We start from the raw sequence: 15,804 nt of genomic DNA, 5'->3' as shown, positions 1-15,804 counted from the left end.
ATGTTAAAAACTTCCCTAAAATATGGTGAAAAGAATTTCTGGGGAAATTAAAACTCATTGTAAATCTCACAGAACAAAAAACACCAAAATATAATCTGGCAAAAATAACCAAGTATAAAAAAAAAAAGCTTTTCAAACATTTTGGCTATAACAACAATGTAAAACATAAAAACAAAATAAAGAAGAATCACTTAACTGAGGAATTCAATTCAAAACTTTTTTTTTTTTTAATGTTTATTTTTGAGAGAGAGACACAGTGTGAGCGGGGAGGGGCAGAGAGAGAGGGAGACACAGAATCTGAAGCAGGATCCAGGCTCTGAGCTGTCAGCACAGAGCCCAATGTGGTGCTCGAACCCACAAGGAGATCATGACCTGAGCTGAAGTCAGACACTTAACCAACTGAGCCACCCAGGAGTCCCTCAATTTAGAACTTTTTAAACCTTGAATACATACTTGAATTTGGAGTGGGTGAATCATTAGTTTCATTAACATTTCCTGATCAGGTAAAACAGAATCCAAATCTAGTTCTTGACATTTCACAGCCTAAAAATTTTGAAAAAAAACAAGTTACTAATTCAATACTTATTTCCCAATATTAAAAAAAAAAATACCAGAATTGCTTAATGATAGTCTTACCTTACTCAAAAACATAGCATAGTAACGATGAAGGGGCAGATGAAAAGTGACTTGGTTAGGTGCTGGCTAGAATAAACAAACAAAATCCACAAGTTGAAGCATGTTTTATACAAGTTCAAAGAAGGTTTCAAAATGCTAAAACCACACTTCACCTTGATTTATTCCTGAACCTTTTTAACCAGAACTTAAAATTTTAGAAGATATAGCTTTAAAAAAAAATCCTGTATAGATAAAAGATAAAATTAATTCCATTTTACACACCTAAATGCAAGTTTCTGAAGGCAGAAACTACATACTACTCAACTCTGAATCCTCTGAAGCATCCAGCATTGAACAAGGGATGGAACAGATTTCCTTTTACAATTAGCCTATTTGGGAATCTTCAAATGCATGCATACCAAACATGATGACAGTAGTAAGAACAATAATCACAGCTGACCATATTCACATTACCTCATTTAATCCTCAGAAAAACCCCAGGGAGTAGAAACTATTAATGTTCTCATTTTATAAGTAAGGAAATTCAAACTTGGAAACTTAAATAACTTCCTACAGTTAACAAATAGTGAACTGAAGAGCCAGTCTGGACTCCACTGTTATATTCAGAGTGGTAAGAGGTTCTATCACAGTCCTAAAAGTGACGTACAAGTGAAGGGCCTATGTGCCTTCACAAGCTGGGTGAGATGCTCCCCATATCAGCACTGAAAACACAGCCTCCATAAGAAAGCTTAGTACAGTATATATCAAAGAACTGGCATTCTAGTGAGAGAAAGAGCACAAGCATGAGCATGATTTGGGGAAGGGCAGAGAGAGAGGGAAACAGAGAATCCCAAGGAGATATCACACTGTCACTGCAGAGCCCAACATGGGGCTCGAACCCATGAACTGTGAGATCATGACCTGAGCCAAAATCAAGAGATGGATGCTTAACCAACTGAGCCGCCCAGGCACCCCCTATCCCTTGTTTCTATATGACTGATCTGACTTAATTCAGTTCAAAAAGTATTTATTTAATCTGTGCTATATTACCCCAATAACTTCTGACATCCACCAACAAGGATGGTAAAAGAAATATTTATCACAAATGTAAAATGTGCCTCTTATTCAATCCTCATTGACTACTAATATTATCTTCAATAAACAGATGAGGAGATGGATTTTGCAATGTAAAAAAAATTAAAAATAATTTTTAAAAACCTATCTAGGATCACATAGCTCATTGGTTTGTGGCTGAGCCACAATTTACACTTTGGCCTGTCTGACCCATAGCTCTTTCCACTGCCAATAGTCAGCATCACTGAAATACTACCAGACAAGGAGTTGAGAGATGTGGGTTCTAGACTGAGAACTACCAGTAATTTCTTATGTAACTACAGGCAAGTGATTTACTATCTTTGCATCTCCATTTTACATCTACCAAAAAAAAAAAAAAAAAAAAGAGGAAGATAATACCTTCTCTACTTCACAGGGTTGTTTTGAGGAACAAATCTGTCAAAGCACTTTTAAGAAACAAAAACCTTCGAAAACACCATTAAAAACATACCATTCTATGTGATTCCTTAAGTTCTGAACTTATTCTGTCTTCTATTAAAAATCTATTTAAATTCTTTATAATATTCAACATATTCCTAAAATACTTATGTGAAAAACAAATGTACTATTTCCTTAAGTTCAGCTGCCCTACATACCTTACATGATTCTAACTGTCCTTAACTCCACCCCTGAGCTCAACTATTAATTTCATGTTAAAGTACTTCATAACCCTCTATGTGTAAGAGTTTTCCCCTCCTTCAATCAAGGTGTTATCTTAGTGATGCTACTATTTCAACATACTTCCTAAAGTTTCAAATAACAATGAGAACTGTATTGAAAGATGCTCCAGCTGCCCAACTAATCCTAGAGGGGCAAAGAAGTAAAGAAGGTTGAAAGGAGGAGGGGTTCTGTGGAGAAACAATTTGAATCTAATCATGGGACAAACCCAGACCGAGAGAGGTTCTACAAAATAACTGAGCCAACCATACTCTTGAAAATGTTACTATCCTTCAAGGCAAAGACAGAATGAGAAACTGCTCCAGAAGGAGACTAGAGACATGATGACTAGATGCAATGTGAGATTCAGAATGGGATCCTTTTGCTATAAAGGACAACACTGGACAATTTATAAAACATGAATGAGTTCTAACACTTAAACAGTAATAATATATTAATGTTAATTTCCTAATATTTACAGTTTTATCTGGTTATATAAGAGAAATGTCCTTGTTTGTTGGAAATACACACTAAAGTATTTGGGCATAAAGGGCATCAAGTCAACAACTTAACTGTCAAATGGTTCAAGAAAACAAAGTTCTTTGTACTCCACTCCAACTTTTCAATAAGTCTGTGACTATATCAAAATTTTTTTTTAAAAAAGCAAAGAAAAAGAAAAATACCCCCACCCTACCCCCCTGACACACACACACACACACACACACACACACACACACACATACACACACACACAAAGATAGCAAGAGTTCTATTCTGCCCAGGATTTAGAAATCAGATGGGGGAGCTGGAGTTGTCTGAAACATGGTCTTCCTTACGCATATGGCATATTCTGAACTCACTTCATAAGAGAAATAAAAGGGGCTTCTGATAGGAAACTTGGCTAATTACAAGCAAACCCTTGTTTAATTCATACAGAGTATGTTCCGTGCCAACTCTTCTCAGTTTATTATTAATAACGATCACCTTTGTTCAAGCCCACAGAAGAACACTGACCAATTAATAAAGTTGTAACACCCTTTCCCTTAATGTCCCCCACCCTATTCACATTTGCACTGTCACTTTTACCCCTCTACATAAAACTAATTTTCACTCCTGAGAAATATGGAGACATGTACATTTAATAATAGAAAAAGAAATCATGCCCTTCTCTAGGAAATAAGCAAGTATGATCAGTGCACTCCTCAATCTCCTAAATGTCAAAGGACTGATCTCCCATTTCTTTTTTTAAACCTAAGGATACTATGTTCATTTCAACATCTTTCCCTTACCCCATATTATTTTTAGTGTTAAATGAGATCTAACACTTTTTTTCTTAAGTGCCTCGATACATACCAAAAATATACATACCTCATCTACGAAGTTAATAGCATCAAACCAATCTTGAAGAGCTTCAAGGCAATATCTAACAACATTTCTGGTGTATTCTTGAGTTTCCTAAAATAATAAGTTAGTTAAATTTTACAGTATGTAAATATGTATATTTTCAACTTCAAATTATATGTAATACATAAAAATTGTATACATAATAGGAAAACATATATTTTTAAAATACCTACATGTGCAATTTTAAGAAAGCCTTTCACAAATTAATACTAACAACCAGTGACAATTATGAAAATTATAGAACACAACTTGAAAACAAATCAAAGCTGAAATAGTTTTATGTGTTATATATCAGGTTCCATTTGAAGAGATTCCAAACATAAGTTCCCTAATGTTACTGTTTAATTGATACAATTTCTTTGGGGATGATGAAAGAGTGTTAGAAATAGATAATGGTGAAGGTGGCACAACACTGAAAATGTACTTAATGAATTGCACACCTAAAAATGATTAACTTGTATGTTATGTATATTTGCCACAAAAAATAAAAACAAAAAAAAAAAAAAAAAAAGAGGGCAGAACACAGAAGTACTATAAGCAGCCTACAAATAGCTTGCTAAGAAGAAGAAAGGATAAATGTGTGCTAATTAAAATAAAGATACTGTGAAAGAAAATTGTAATGTTTTTTTTTTTTTAATTTTTTTTTTCAACGTTTATTTATTTTTGGGACAGAGAGAGACAGAGCATGAACGGGGGAGGGGCAGAGAGAGAGGGAGACACAGAATCGGAAACAGGCTCCAGGCTCTGAGCCATCAGCCCAGAGCCTGACGCGGGGCTCGAACTCACGGACCGCGAGATCGTGACCTGGCTGAAGTCGGACGCTTAACCGACTGCGCCACCCAGGCGCCCCGAAAATTGTAATGTTTTATGGAGAAACGGATCCAGTGAAATAGGCAACTATTAAATGGAAAAATCATGACAGCCTCTCTTAAAAAAATAATAATAATGAGCAAAGAATTTGAACAGACATTTCTCCAAAGCAGATCTACAAATGGCTAATAAGCACATGAACAGATGCTCAATACTATGAGTTATTAGGAAAGTACAAATCAAAGCCACAATGAGATGTCACTTCACACCTATCTGGAAGGCTCTAATTTTTAAAATGCAAAAATAAAAAGTGTTGACAAGGATGTGGAGAAACTGGAATTCTCATACATTACTGGTGGAAATGTAAAATGGTGCGGCCACATTAAACACAGAGTTACCATATGATAAACAATTCTACACTCATACACAAGAGAATTAAAAACATATGTTCACACAAAAACTTATATACAATGTTCACAGCAACATTATCCATAGTAGCTCAACCCATGAATGGACAAGTAAAATGTGCTGTATCTACGGACTGGATTACTATTCAGCTATGAAAAGAAATCGAAGTACTGATACATGCTGCAACATAGTTGGACCATGAAAACATTATGCTAAATGAAAGAAACCAGACACCAAAAGTAATATATTGTATGATTCCACTTACATAAAATGTCTAGATTAGGCAAATTTATAGAGACAGATCGGTGATCAGTGGTTTCCAGGAGATAAGAGGAAGTTGGGTTTGAGAGGTATGACATTTCTTTGGAGGAGGGGTGATTAGTGGAGAATTTTTGGTAATGGTTGCACAGCTTTGTGAATATACTACATTACTGATCTGCATACTTTAAAATGGTTAAAATAGTGAATTTTAGATTGTGTAAATTTGACCTCAATAAAAAAAGTTTTAAAAAAATACATTTTATAAGAAAGACAGACAGACATTTTGGAGCCTTAATGTGTAATAAAAGTGCAGGTAGCATCAAAGTCAAATAGGTTAAAATCTTTAACATATATAAATTATCCTGTGCCTTTAAAGAAGGCTAAAAGTCTCATATTGTTGCCTTCTTCACCCTGCTCAGTCTCCTATCGTGCTAATTCTTCCTTAATATTATCATGTAGGTCCACTCTTATTTCCACTACCATCCAAACCAAATATCACTTATCTAGTTTCCTTGCCAAGGTCTCACCCTGTTTTAATCTACCCTATATGAAATTTATCTTTATAAAAATATTATTTTATACATTTTGTTCCCTTATTTCTTACTAAAAAATTTTAATGGCACTTTTAAGTTACCATAAATAATGTGTCATAACCAAACTAACATGGCAGATAAGTCATGGATAAAGAAACATTTAAAACCAAATGTTCTACCATTTTATCAAGGGCTTGCGCAAAGGTATATCATAACACTCTCTTGGCACAAGTATAAACTGATATAGCCCTTCTGGAGAAAACTCTGAAAAGCATGCATTAAGAGGCTTTAAAAAGGTGACCAGTTAATTCCATTTCTAAATACATCATATTTAATAATTATGTTCAGATCATCTCCCATCTCCCACCACTAACACATCCACCCAAAAACATCCCAGGTGCATGTTGATTTACCACTTGATAATCTTTTGAGTCTGTCATCCATATGCATAAATTGACATAATACTATCTACTTCCTAGTACTGTGAAAGAAGCAAATGGAATAATGTTTGTAAAATGCTCTATATCATAGTCTAGCACTATGTCTTAACACGCAGTTGAATGCTCCAGAGTCATGGCCAGACTCATGCAATAACCTAAAGTTGCCACTAGATGGAGATTTTACAACTTACTTGTGCTGTTAGGAAGGCAAAAATTAGTAAGGTGCTAGAAATGTGCCATCCCTTTAACCAATCTATCTGTTATTAATCTAGTATTACTTGTTTAACTAGCCCTTTACATTTTCAAGAACCAAACAGCATTTAGAGCAATCATACAAAGAAAGTCAGCTATCAGGTAAAGTTCTTTTCATTGTTAATCCTTTAGTTTTATATTTTATAAGAGAATAGAAACAACAAAATAGCTAATTTTTTTTCATTAATTAATGGTCTTTCTTCTAGCTTACGTATCTAAAGTCTAACAAAGCTCTACACATTCTTGCTTAAGAAACAATTAGAGAAAAATGGTAAAGAGTATTACTTCTGAAATCAGATGGATCTGTTTTCAAACTCATTTTCTACTTAAAGCTGTATGAACTTGAGCAAGTCACTCTATGCCAAACATTGTTCTTCACACTATGTTCTTCGCATTATATTCTTATCGAATCTTCATTACATCTCTTATAAAGTAAATAGTATCATCTCTTTCTTTCAGAAGTTATCTAACTTCTAGCTAAATAAACATTATTCTTTTTCTGAATATCTCTTTCTTTCAGAAGTTATTTAACTTCTAGTTCAATAAACATTATTCTCTTTCTGAAAGAAAGAGATGAGGGGCACCTGGGTGGCTCAATCGGTTAAGCGTCTGACTTTGGCTCAGGTCACAATCTTGCAGTCTGGGAGTTCAAGCCCCCCATCAGGCTCTGTGCTAACAGCTCAGAGCCTGGAGCCTGCTGCAGATTCTGTGTCTCCCTCTCTCTCTGCCCTTCCCCTGCGCATGCTGTCTCTCTGTCACTCAAAAATAAATAAACATTTTTAAAAATTTTAAGAGAAAGAGATGATAGTGTCTACTTTATAAGAGATGCAATGAAGATTAGATAAGAATATAATGCAAAGAATATAGTGTGAAGAACAATGTTTGACATAGTGTGGGTGCTCCTCAAGAGAATGTCTTATTTAGGAACTAAATACTCCCTCAGATTTTACCAGGACAATATAAGCTTGTTTTCTCTCTGTTCTCTTCACTTCTTAGGTTAAGAGAACCATAACACATTGTAATCTTAACCTCCAAAGCTGGAAATTAAACTATTGTCTAGAAACAATGAGTTCTCATCATCAGAGATAAACATAACCCCAGCTTCATAATTCAATTTCATCCTAAATACAGTCCTCCCAAAATACTGATCTTTTCACATTAACATCATATCAACCTCCCTGCTGAATCGTTGTCTTTTATTGGTTTATATGATACTCTGTTCCTCTGGTTCTTCTCCTCACCCTTATCTCTGATGCCAAATGTTAGTTCTTTCTTCAGGGTCCATTTCTCTTCTCCTCCTACTTGATCTTATCCCATCCCCCAGTGATGAACACCATCTACATTACCAAGGGTCTAAAACTTATAACCTTAGTCCTGAATTCTCTTTTGAGCACAAGACTAATTAGTCCCCACACTCATTACTCTCACGGCAACCTGTTATTTTCCTATAGAGCACTTACAAAATGAATCTGTGTGTTTACCTACTTAATGTCTATCTCCCCAGTCAGACTGCCCCGTGAGAACAAGAACCATACCTATATGGTTCAACACCAAAAACCCAAGAATCTAGATAGTGTCTAGGCCTAAGAAGAGCATTCAACAAACATTTTTTCAGTGAATGACCAAATGAACCTCATATTATATAATAGTTTTTTTATAAATGCTACAGTGGAAATTAAATAAAGTAGAATGAAAACACAGAAACTAAAATCATAAACCTGACTGAAAAAGCTTAAATGAGCAAATTATATACCATCTGAGTAGCATTTTTTAAGAGCTAATACAAATGGTTCTCCACTCTGGTTAGAATCACTGCCAAGGTCCTTCTGCACATCAAATCAAAATCTCTGGGGCTTGGGCATATGTATTTTTAAAGCTTCTCAGATGATTCTCATGTAAGACTAAGCAGAAAGAATAAGAGAGCATAAGCCAAAAAAGGCACTAACATGAACAAAAGCACAGGAATCAAGAAAAGACACTGCATGCACTATTCAGGGGCACCTGGTGGCTTAGTTGGTTAAGCCTCCAACTCTCGAACTTCAGCTCAGGTCATGATCTCACAGTTGTGAGATAGAGCCCCACGTGGAACTCTGCACTGGGTATGGAACCTACTTAAGATTCTCTCTCTCCCTCTCCTTCTGCCCCTCCCCCAAGTGTGTGCAAACGTGTGCACGCACATGCGCTTTCTCTCTCAAAAAAAAAAAAAAGAATGCTATTCAATCCAATGAAGACATGGAGATAGATAGAGGGGCATAGATGGAAGATGAATTATAAGAGACAAGTTAAGGGCAAATGATAGAGGATCTTTTCAAATTTGTTTTAATGTTTATTTATCTTTAAGAGACACAGAGAGAGTGAGTTGGGGAGGGGCAGAGAAAAGGGGATACACAGAATCCAAAGCAGGCTCCAGGCTCTGAGCTGTCGGCCCAGAGCCTGACGTGGGGCTCAAACTCACGAACCATGAGATCATAACCTAAGCCGAAATCAGATGCTCAACCAACTGAGCCACTCAGGCGCCCCTATGATGGAGGATCTTATGTGTCTCTATAGGAAACACAGATGTCCCCTGTAGAAAGATGAGAACTTTTAATGATTTTTAAGCAAAGGAGAGATATGCACAGAGCTTAGAAAAGTAATTTAAGTATTGGGACAGATTAGAGTAGGTGGAATCTAAATTCAGAAGAACCAGTTAAGAAATTATCTTAACAACCTAGATTATTTTTAATATATGAAGAAATAAAACACAGGAAAGAAGTGGTAGGGAGAACTTCTGGAACAGAAGAGATATTTCATGGTATCTTATTATAGTCTGAACACAGCTGGCACAGCAGGGAGAGAAAGTATCCATGCTGGATAATTATATATTTTCAGACACCATTAAATGACATAAAGGACTCGGTATGGGCAGATGAATTTAGAAAGTTAGGGGCCTGAGAAAATTCATGTACCTATATAAGGAGATCCACATGAATAACCAGAGCTGTTGGAAATTTGAACCTGGCTACAGTAACAAAGTTGTAAGTCATGTGCATTTGGAGAGTAGCTGAAGTCATGAGATAAAATATAAATCTGCTTAAAGGAACTCATATATTTAAAGAATATAATGGAGGAAAGCCTCATAATAACCCTGTGAAGAAGGGCAGACTTTAGTATTCCATTTCCATTTTCTTTTGTTTTGTTTTTTCAAAAATAAGGAAAAAGACTGAGACATTCAAATAGTTTTAAATGAGTTGACCAAGTGACTTAAGTAGAAAGAGGCAGAGCCAAGATCAGAAAGTAGGGCTTCAAAATATTCCCACTATAAAATCTTGTCCAGCATGCTTACTGATACAGGCTGGCAGGTTGGTCTCCATGAGATCCATATGGCAAAATCTCATTCAAGTTCTTAGTTTAGTAGGGTCAGGGAATTCCATTTTTCTGGATTATCCAAGGATTCAGGAGACCCATCAAACCAATACTTTAAAATGCAAAGGTAAAATATATATTTGTACACAAAGACACACACACATGCAATTACAAGTGATCATTTTCTTATCCTAGAATTTAAGAATTTATATTGCTGCTATGCTACTCTTAAGATTCCTTTCATAAACAATTGGAAGCTGAATGAAATGTGTACTAATTTTGTGCTTGGAATCTTAAAAATGGAAACTGTCTTGAGAACTATTCCCATTCCTTGAAAGACAAGAAACATCAGGCAATTAATTGATAATGGGTAAAATGAAGCAATGAAAATGAATGTGGAGACTTACAAAGCTGCAAGGCTATATACATGGTAAGGGAAGGCTGCAAAGATCTGAAAATATAATGAACTCCTACCTGCCTAATAATAATTACTGTCTCAGGTCAGCTTTCATAGACCTGAATTCACAATTAAACATTGTCCATTAGTATATATGAGTAAAACCAATGTTTTCACAAATATTTTTCTCAAATCACTTTTTTAAAGGTAAAGACAGAAATTAACAAAAATATTTCAACATACCCTAACTTTACAATGTGATAAGAGCCCCCACATTGGCTGTGCACAGGCCTCAAGTTCAGCAGCAAAGGCAGCATAGTAGGTCTGAGACTCAAATTCCACATGCTCATTTAGTTCTCGCTTGTTTAAGTTCATACCTTGCAAAAATTAAAGCAGATATAAACCTTGCCAAATGGAAGCAACTATTCATATTAAAAGTCAAGTAAAATACTTCTGAGTACCAAACACTTCAGTGCACACAAATGGCATAAATGGCACAGTATGTATAGAAATAAATATTTAAAATAAAATAATCTAGTCTTTTTGGAAGTTTTTACAAGCTAGGTTTTCTTAGGAACACTTTGTGAATTGTCTCCTTTACAACATAATTGAATATGTTATGTAAGAAACTCAAAACTATTTTAACTGACAGTAACTGAAATTTTATGAAAGTGTTATAAATCTTTCTTGGAGAATAGATTAGAAATTTCCAGATTAACGGTTTAAAGTGCTAAAAAAAATTATACTCCTGTTTCCTTTTTAATAATTTGACATTTTTCATAACTCTGACATATTTTCATGAACACTTGATTAAAGTACTTAGAAATATTAATTAAAATGAGACATTTCACGTGTAACCTGAATGGTATCTTATTATCTTTTAATTAGCTTATTTGATAGTTTTGCATTAGGCATTTTGTAAACTAAAAACTTAACAAAAAAAGTAAAATTCATACCTTGAAAGAAGGATACAAAGTTCATCCATGTAACTAACAAACCATGGTCCTCCAAAAATCTCTTAGCCACACTTTGATGAGAAAGGATATTAATAAAATCACTGACAAGAGGCCAATAAGTGTTATTCTTCAGTAATGCTTCTCCACAGTTCACTACCACATGCAAACTATTTTCTTCATCTAAAACAGATACACACAGCCCAGCAATAAATAAGTTAAAAACAAAACAAAACAAAACAAAACAAAACAAAACAAAACAAAAACTTTATCAATGATACAGATTATGTATCGGGACATCTAAATTCAAACTCCAGCCTGACATATGGTGTGTTACTTATACTCTGAATCAATTTCCCCAACTGTAAAATGGGGAAAAGACACATACCTTAAGGAAATTAAATGAAGCACTATCATAATACTTAGTACATCATTATAATAAGTATACCACTTGTCTGACATATTACATGATACTGAGGTAGCTATATGTTCATAAAACCTTATTATTTTCTTGATTTTAACAACATAATGCAGTATCTTCAGTTCTAATCAGTAAAATATTTTTATTCTTAGATTAATTTTATTCCATTTTATCAAACAAATCTGTATAAGTGATATGTATTTAGTTGCTTTCTTCTATTCAAAAAATACATAGTTTTTTAGCAAACACGGTGTTTTGAAAATGAAAGATACACACATAAATAAACTTCTTAAGCCTTTTAAAAAAATCTTCAAGGTTTAAATACATTATTGTGGGTGGGGAAAGATTAGGCATGTACAAAATCTTTACTATTAGAAGTTACAGCATATATGCATTAGCTCTCTTAACCTGTTCCAACTTAACTGATTCACTGCACAAACGAGCTCCCCATTCCTACTATAAAACATACTAATACCCCAAGATTTTTTAGCATTTCTTAGGCAGTTACTTTTTTGTCTCTCAAAAGCTTTGTAATACCTCTTTATGCATTCATATTTCATCAGTTTATATATATTTAATTCAAATTTTATAATAAGAACATTTAACATGAACAGAAACAAAAACTGACTCTGGATAAACATATATGCTAAAAAATCTTGGAGAAAAATCATAAAAATCTAGGATTTTACACTCAGATGGATTCACAAAGATCTTTATGTTCTAACTTTGAAGAAAATGAAACTGGAAACCACAGATGATGCTTTGCACAAGTGGTACATGTAAGAAAGATGAGGGAGAACTCCAGTCAATGAAACTGTAACTTAAAAATGCTTTGCCCAGGGGCACCTGGGTGGCTCAGTCGGTTGAGCGTCCGACTTCAGCTCAGGTCATGATCTCACAGTCTGTGAGTTTGAGCCCCGCATCGGGCTCTGTGCTGACAGCTCGGAGCCTGGAACCTGCTTCAGATTCTGTGTCTCCCTCTCTCTCTGCCCCTCCCCTGCTCATGCTCTGTCTCTCTCTGTCTCAAAAATAAATAAAAACATTTAAAAATAATAATAAATAAATTTAAAAATGCTTTGCCCAAAATTAACAGATTGGAGAATCAACGTGCATCTCTGTGTTTTTAGTTAAAAATGCAGTGTTTAATACATGCATGTAACCTGTTTTAATGATTCCTCACTTTAACCAAGTTTTTCAACTAACCATCTACTTGTCAAACTCATCAGTGAGAGGTTTCTACAGCAATTCTTAATTTCCATACATTAAATTTAGGTTTCAGTCCATGAAATTATTTTACTCAACTCTTAACTTACAACAATATACAAGAACAGGACCTGCGAAGTTAAGTATGCTCTCTTTCAGTGCCTCTCAATAGGACGAGAGAGGGTGTAACTGAATGAAGGAGTGGGGGTAAGAGGGTGATTACAAATCATCCACACCTGAGATTAGAAAGCCCTCCCTGACTACTACCGCCATCACCATGGGCTATAATAGGAAAAGTATAAGAAGTCGTAAGAACAAATACAGCTAGAAAAGACTCTCCTGAGGAAGCAATGTTTAAACTAAGATCTACAGAATGAAGGAGGAATTAGAATAAGCCAAATAAACTAGGGATGGGAGAGGCAATGGTGTTCTAGGTAGAGGAAGCAATATAAAAAAGGATGGAATCACTGGGACAAAGAATGCAGAAGACGGGTGGCACAAATGACGCCAGAGGGCCTTATAAATCAACTTCAGGAGTCTGGAGTTCACATGAAGAGAATGGCAAGCCACTGGGGGTAGGGTTGAGAGATGGGGACATGATCAGATGTGCAGTATAGAAAGTAACTCAAGGAAGGTGGTGACGGCTACTAGTATGAAGCCTAGAGATGGCAATGGCTTGAACTATGGTGGTGGCATGAAGATGTAAAGATGAAGAGAAGTGGCTATTGTAAGGTGTTTACAAGGTTAAAATGACAGATTCGGTGATGCTCATTATATCTACAAGGAGTAAAAAGTCAAAATGACTCCTAGGTTTTTAGGTGAGGCAGCTGTGTAAGTAGTTGGACAGGGGTACTAAAACACACAGTGTACTCACATACACATATAAATACACACATTCACACACATGCACACACACACACACAACAGAAAAGAAGCAGGCTTGATAGAGAGATAAAGAGTTCTTGGTGTGGACATCGTGGGTTTGAGGTACACAACTGGATGTTTGAGACATCCAAAGAATATAGCACAATAAACAGTTTGATGTGCAGAACAGATCGATCTGGGATTATTACCAATTGCGGACACTCCCATAGTTATGCAACATATGGTTTTAAAGTTCCTATTTTACACAGACTGTTTCATAATACAAATTGTAAAATTTCAGGGACATCAATAGTTATGTTTGGAATTACAAAGGAGTATGGTGTAGAAATGAATACAACAGAGTAAAAGTGTAAAGTAGGGATTGCATACTACTAGAGGCTTTTTCCTTTTAATCTTCAACTATTGCTGTGGCCATGTGAATTCTCATTATATGAGCGTCTATTTACTAACGATATATACAAAATTTTAAAATAGTGTCTAACGAAAATTTATGAAAAAGCCTGATAGATCTATTTAAAAATAAAAACAAAGTACAGGGATCCTGTTGTAATATCTGTAGCAAGTTATAGGTAGTTCAAAATATTTAAAGCCCGTTCCAATACTCGATGTAAAAACAGGAAAGTTTATGGTGTTTTTAGAAGACCATCAAGCAGGTATCATGAAATGTTATGCTACGTTGGAATAAAACACCATGAGATCTAAAGAGAATATTAGGCCTTGGCTTAGAAATAATGTAATTTACTGCTAGAAAAAATACACTTGTATTTAAAGATCTTAGCAATGCTACTGATAGCTATTTAGCTTCTAGAAAATTCAATTTGTGTTGAATTTCCAAGACAGATTAACTGCATTAGAAGGGAAGTATATACAGAAAGCAAAACAAGACTTTGCAATATAAGTTCATAAAATATGGGTAAAGTAAGAAGAACAAAGATACCAAGACAAAGTGCCAAAAAACACCAATGTTGACAGGACAAGCTGAAGAGTTCTGGGTCACAGAAAGAATAGACAATCAACAGTGTGAAATGCTACGGAAAATTAGGAAAGATAAGGTCGAAAGAGTGGCCATGGGTTTCCCCCATGTAGGTCATGGAAAGGGTGACCATATAATTTATTGTATAAACTGGGACTCTTTTGAGAGTAAAAGGGATTGTATGAATAACTACATCAGAACAACAGACATTACTTGGAATTGTTCTGGGGAAAGTAGGACATGCAACCACTGGAGTCATGGACAATTTTGGAGAGATCAACAGAATGATAGAAGTGGACACTAGACACTAGACCTCTAGTCAGTAACTGAGTGCCTGAAAAGCAAGGAAACAAACAAACTCTTTCAGGAAATCTGGCTGCAGAAAAAATATGAGACAGATTCAAACACATCTTCTCAAACGTTCTTCCTTGAAGATCAAGTGCAAACTATATATAATAAGCACAGCTAAACCACTTAGTCAAGAAAACAGACCCCAGATTCTTTTCAAAAGAGCAGATACTTCTAAATTTTAAGTTTTCTAGTCTATAAAATAAAAATACTTTTTGTGAAAAGTCCTTCTGTAAATAAATAATTCTATATATAAGAATATGACTGATATGATATTAGATACTGAACTGAATGATGATAGATACTATTTCAAAAGAGAACAAACAATACATGTAATGTATGTAACTAAATCTCAGAAAGAAAGGGTCATCTTACATGAAGACAGAAAAACTATAATACAAAGCACCTGTTAAATTTTCCTTTAAAAAAAGTAAAGAGATATATTGCTTAATGTAAATAATGTATCATGCTCCCACTATACCCACAATGGAAGACAGAATCACAGAGTGGGCAAAAGAATGGGTGTAAGTCAAACACCCAGCCTTACTACTTACAGCTGTAAAACCACAGATGATTGACTTTAACTCCCTAAGCCACAGTTCCCTCACCTATAAAATGGAAAAAAACAAAATCTACTTCTTAGAACTACTAATGGTTAAATGACATAATATAAAGAAAAAGAGCATAGCATATAGTGAGTGCTCAAAAGATGGTAGCTATCATATTAGCTAGCTATTATTAGTATATATAAGGCACTGTACCCTGCACTGAGCATATATCAATTTT

General features: G+C 35.0%; 1 protein-coding gene across 8 annotated transcripts in view; it reads right to left on the bottom strand.

Annotated features, from left to right (window-relative positions):
- The window catches only part of UBR3 (ubiquitin protein ligase E3 component n-recognin 3), a 239,416-nt gene that overhangs the window by 141,634 nt on the left and 81,978 nt on the right, over positions 1-15,804 (bottom strand). For all 8 annotated transcript variants that reach the window (XR_015255298.1, XM_086718866.1, XM_086718860.1 and 5 more), the window contains 5 exons: positions 11,192-11,371; positions 10,479-10,612; positions 3,754-3,840; positions 637-702; positions 454-543 (listed from right to left, as the gene is read on the bottom strand). Coding sequence is in view for 7 of the 8 variants with exons in the window: in XM_086718866.1 (XP_086574992.1) it covers positions 454-543; positions 637-702; positions 3,754-3,840; positions 10,479-10,612; positions 11,192-11,371 (557 nt within the window). In the remaining variant the exon portion in view is untranslated. The remainder of the gene's footprint in view (positions 1-453; positions 544-636; positions 703-3,753; positions 3,841-10,478; positions 10,613-11,191; positions 11,372-15,804) is intronic.

Source organism: Puma concolor, chromosome C1 (assembly GCF_028749965.1).
Source record: "Puma concolor isolate L17-30 chromosome C1, mPumCon1.1.hap2, whole genome shotgun sequence".
NCBI classification, from domain to species: Eukaryota; Metazoa; Chordata; class Mammalia; order Carnivora; family Felidae; genus Puma; species Puma concolor.
This window is presented reverse-complemented; position numbering and strand designations above follow the sequence as displayed.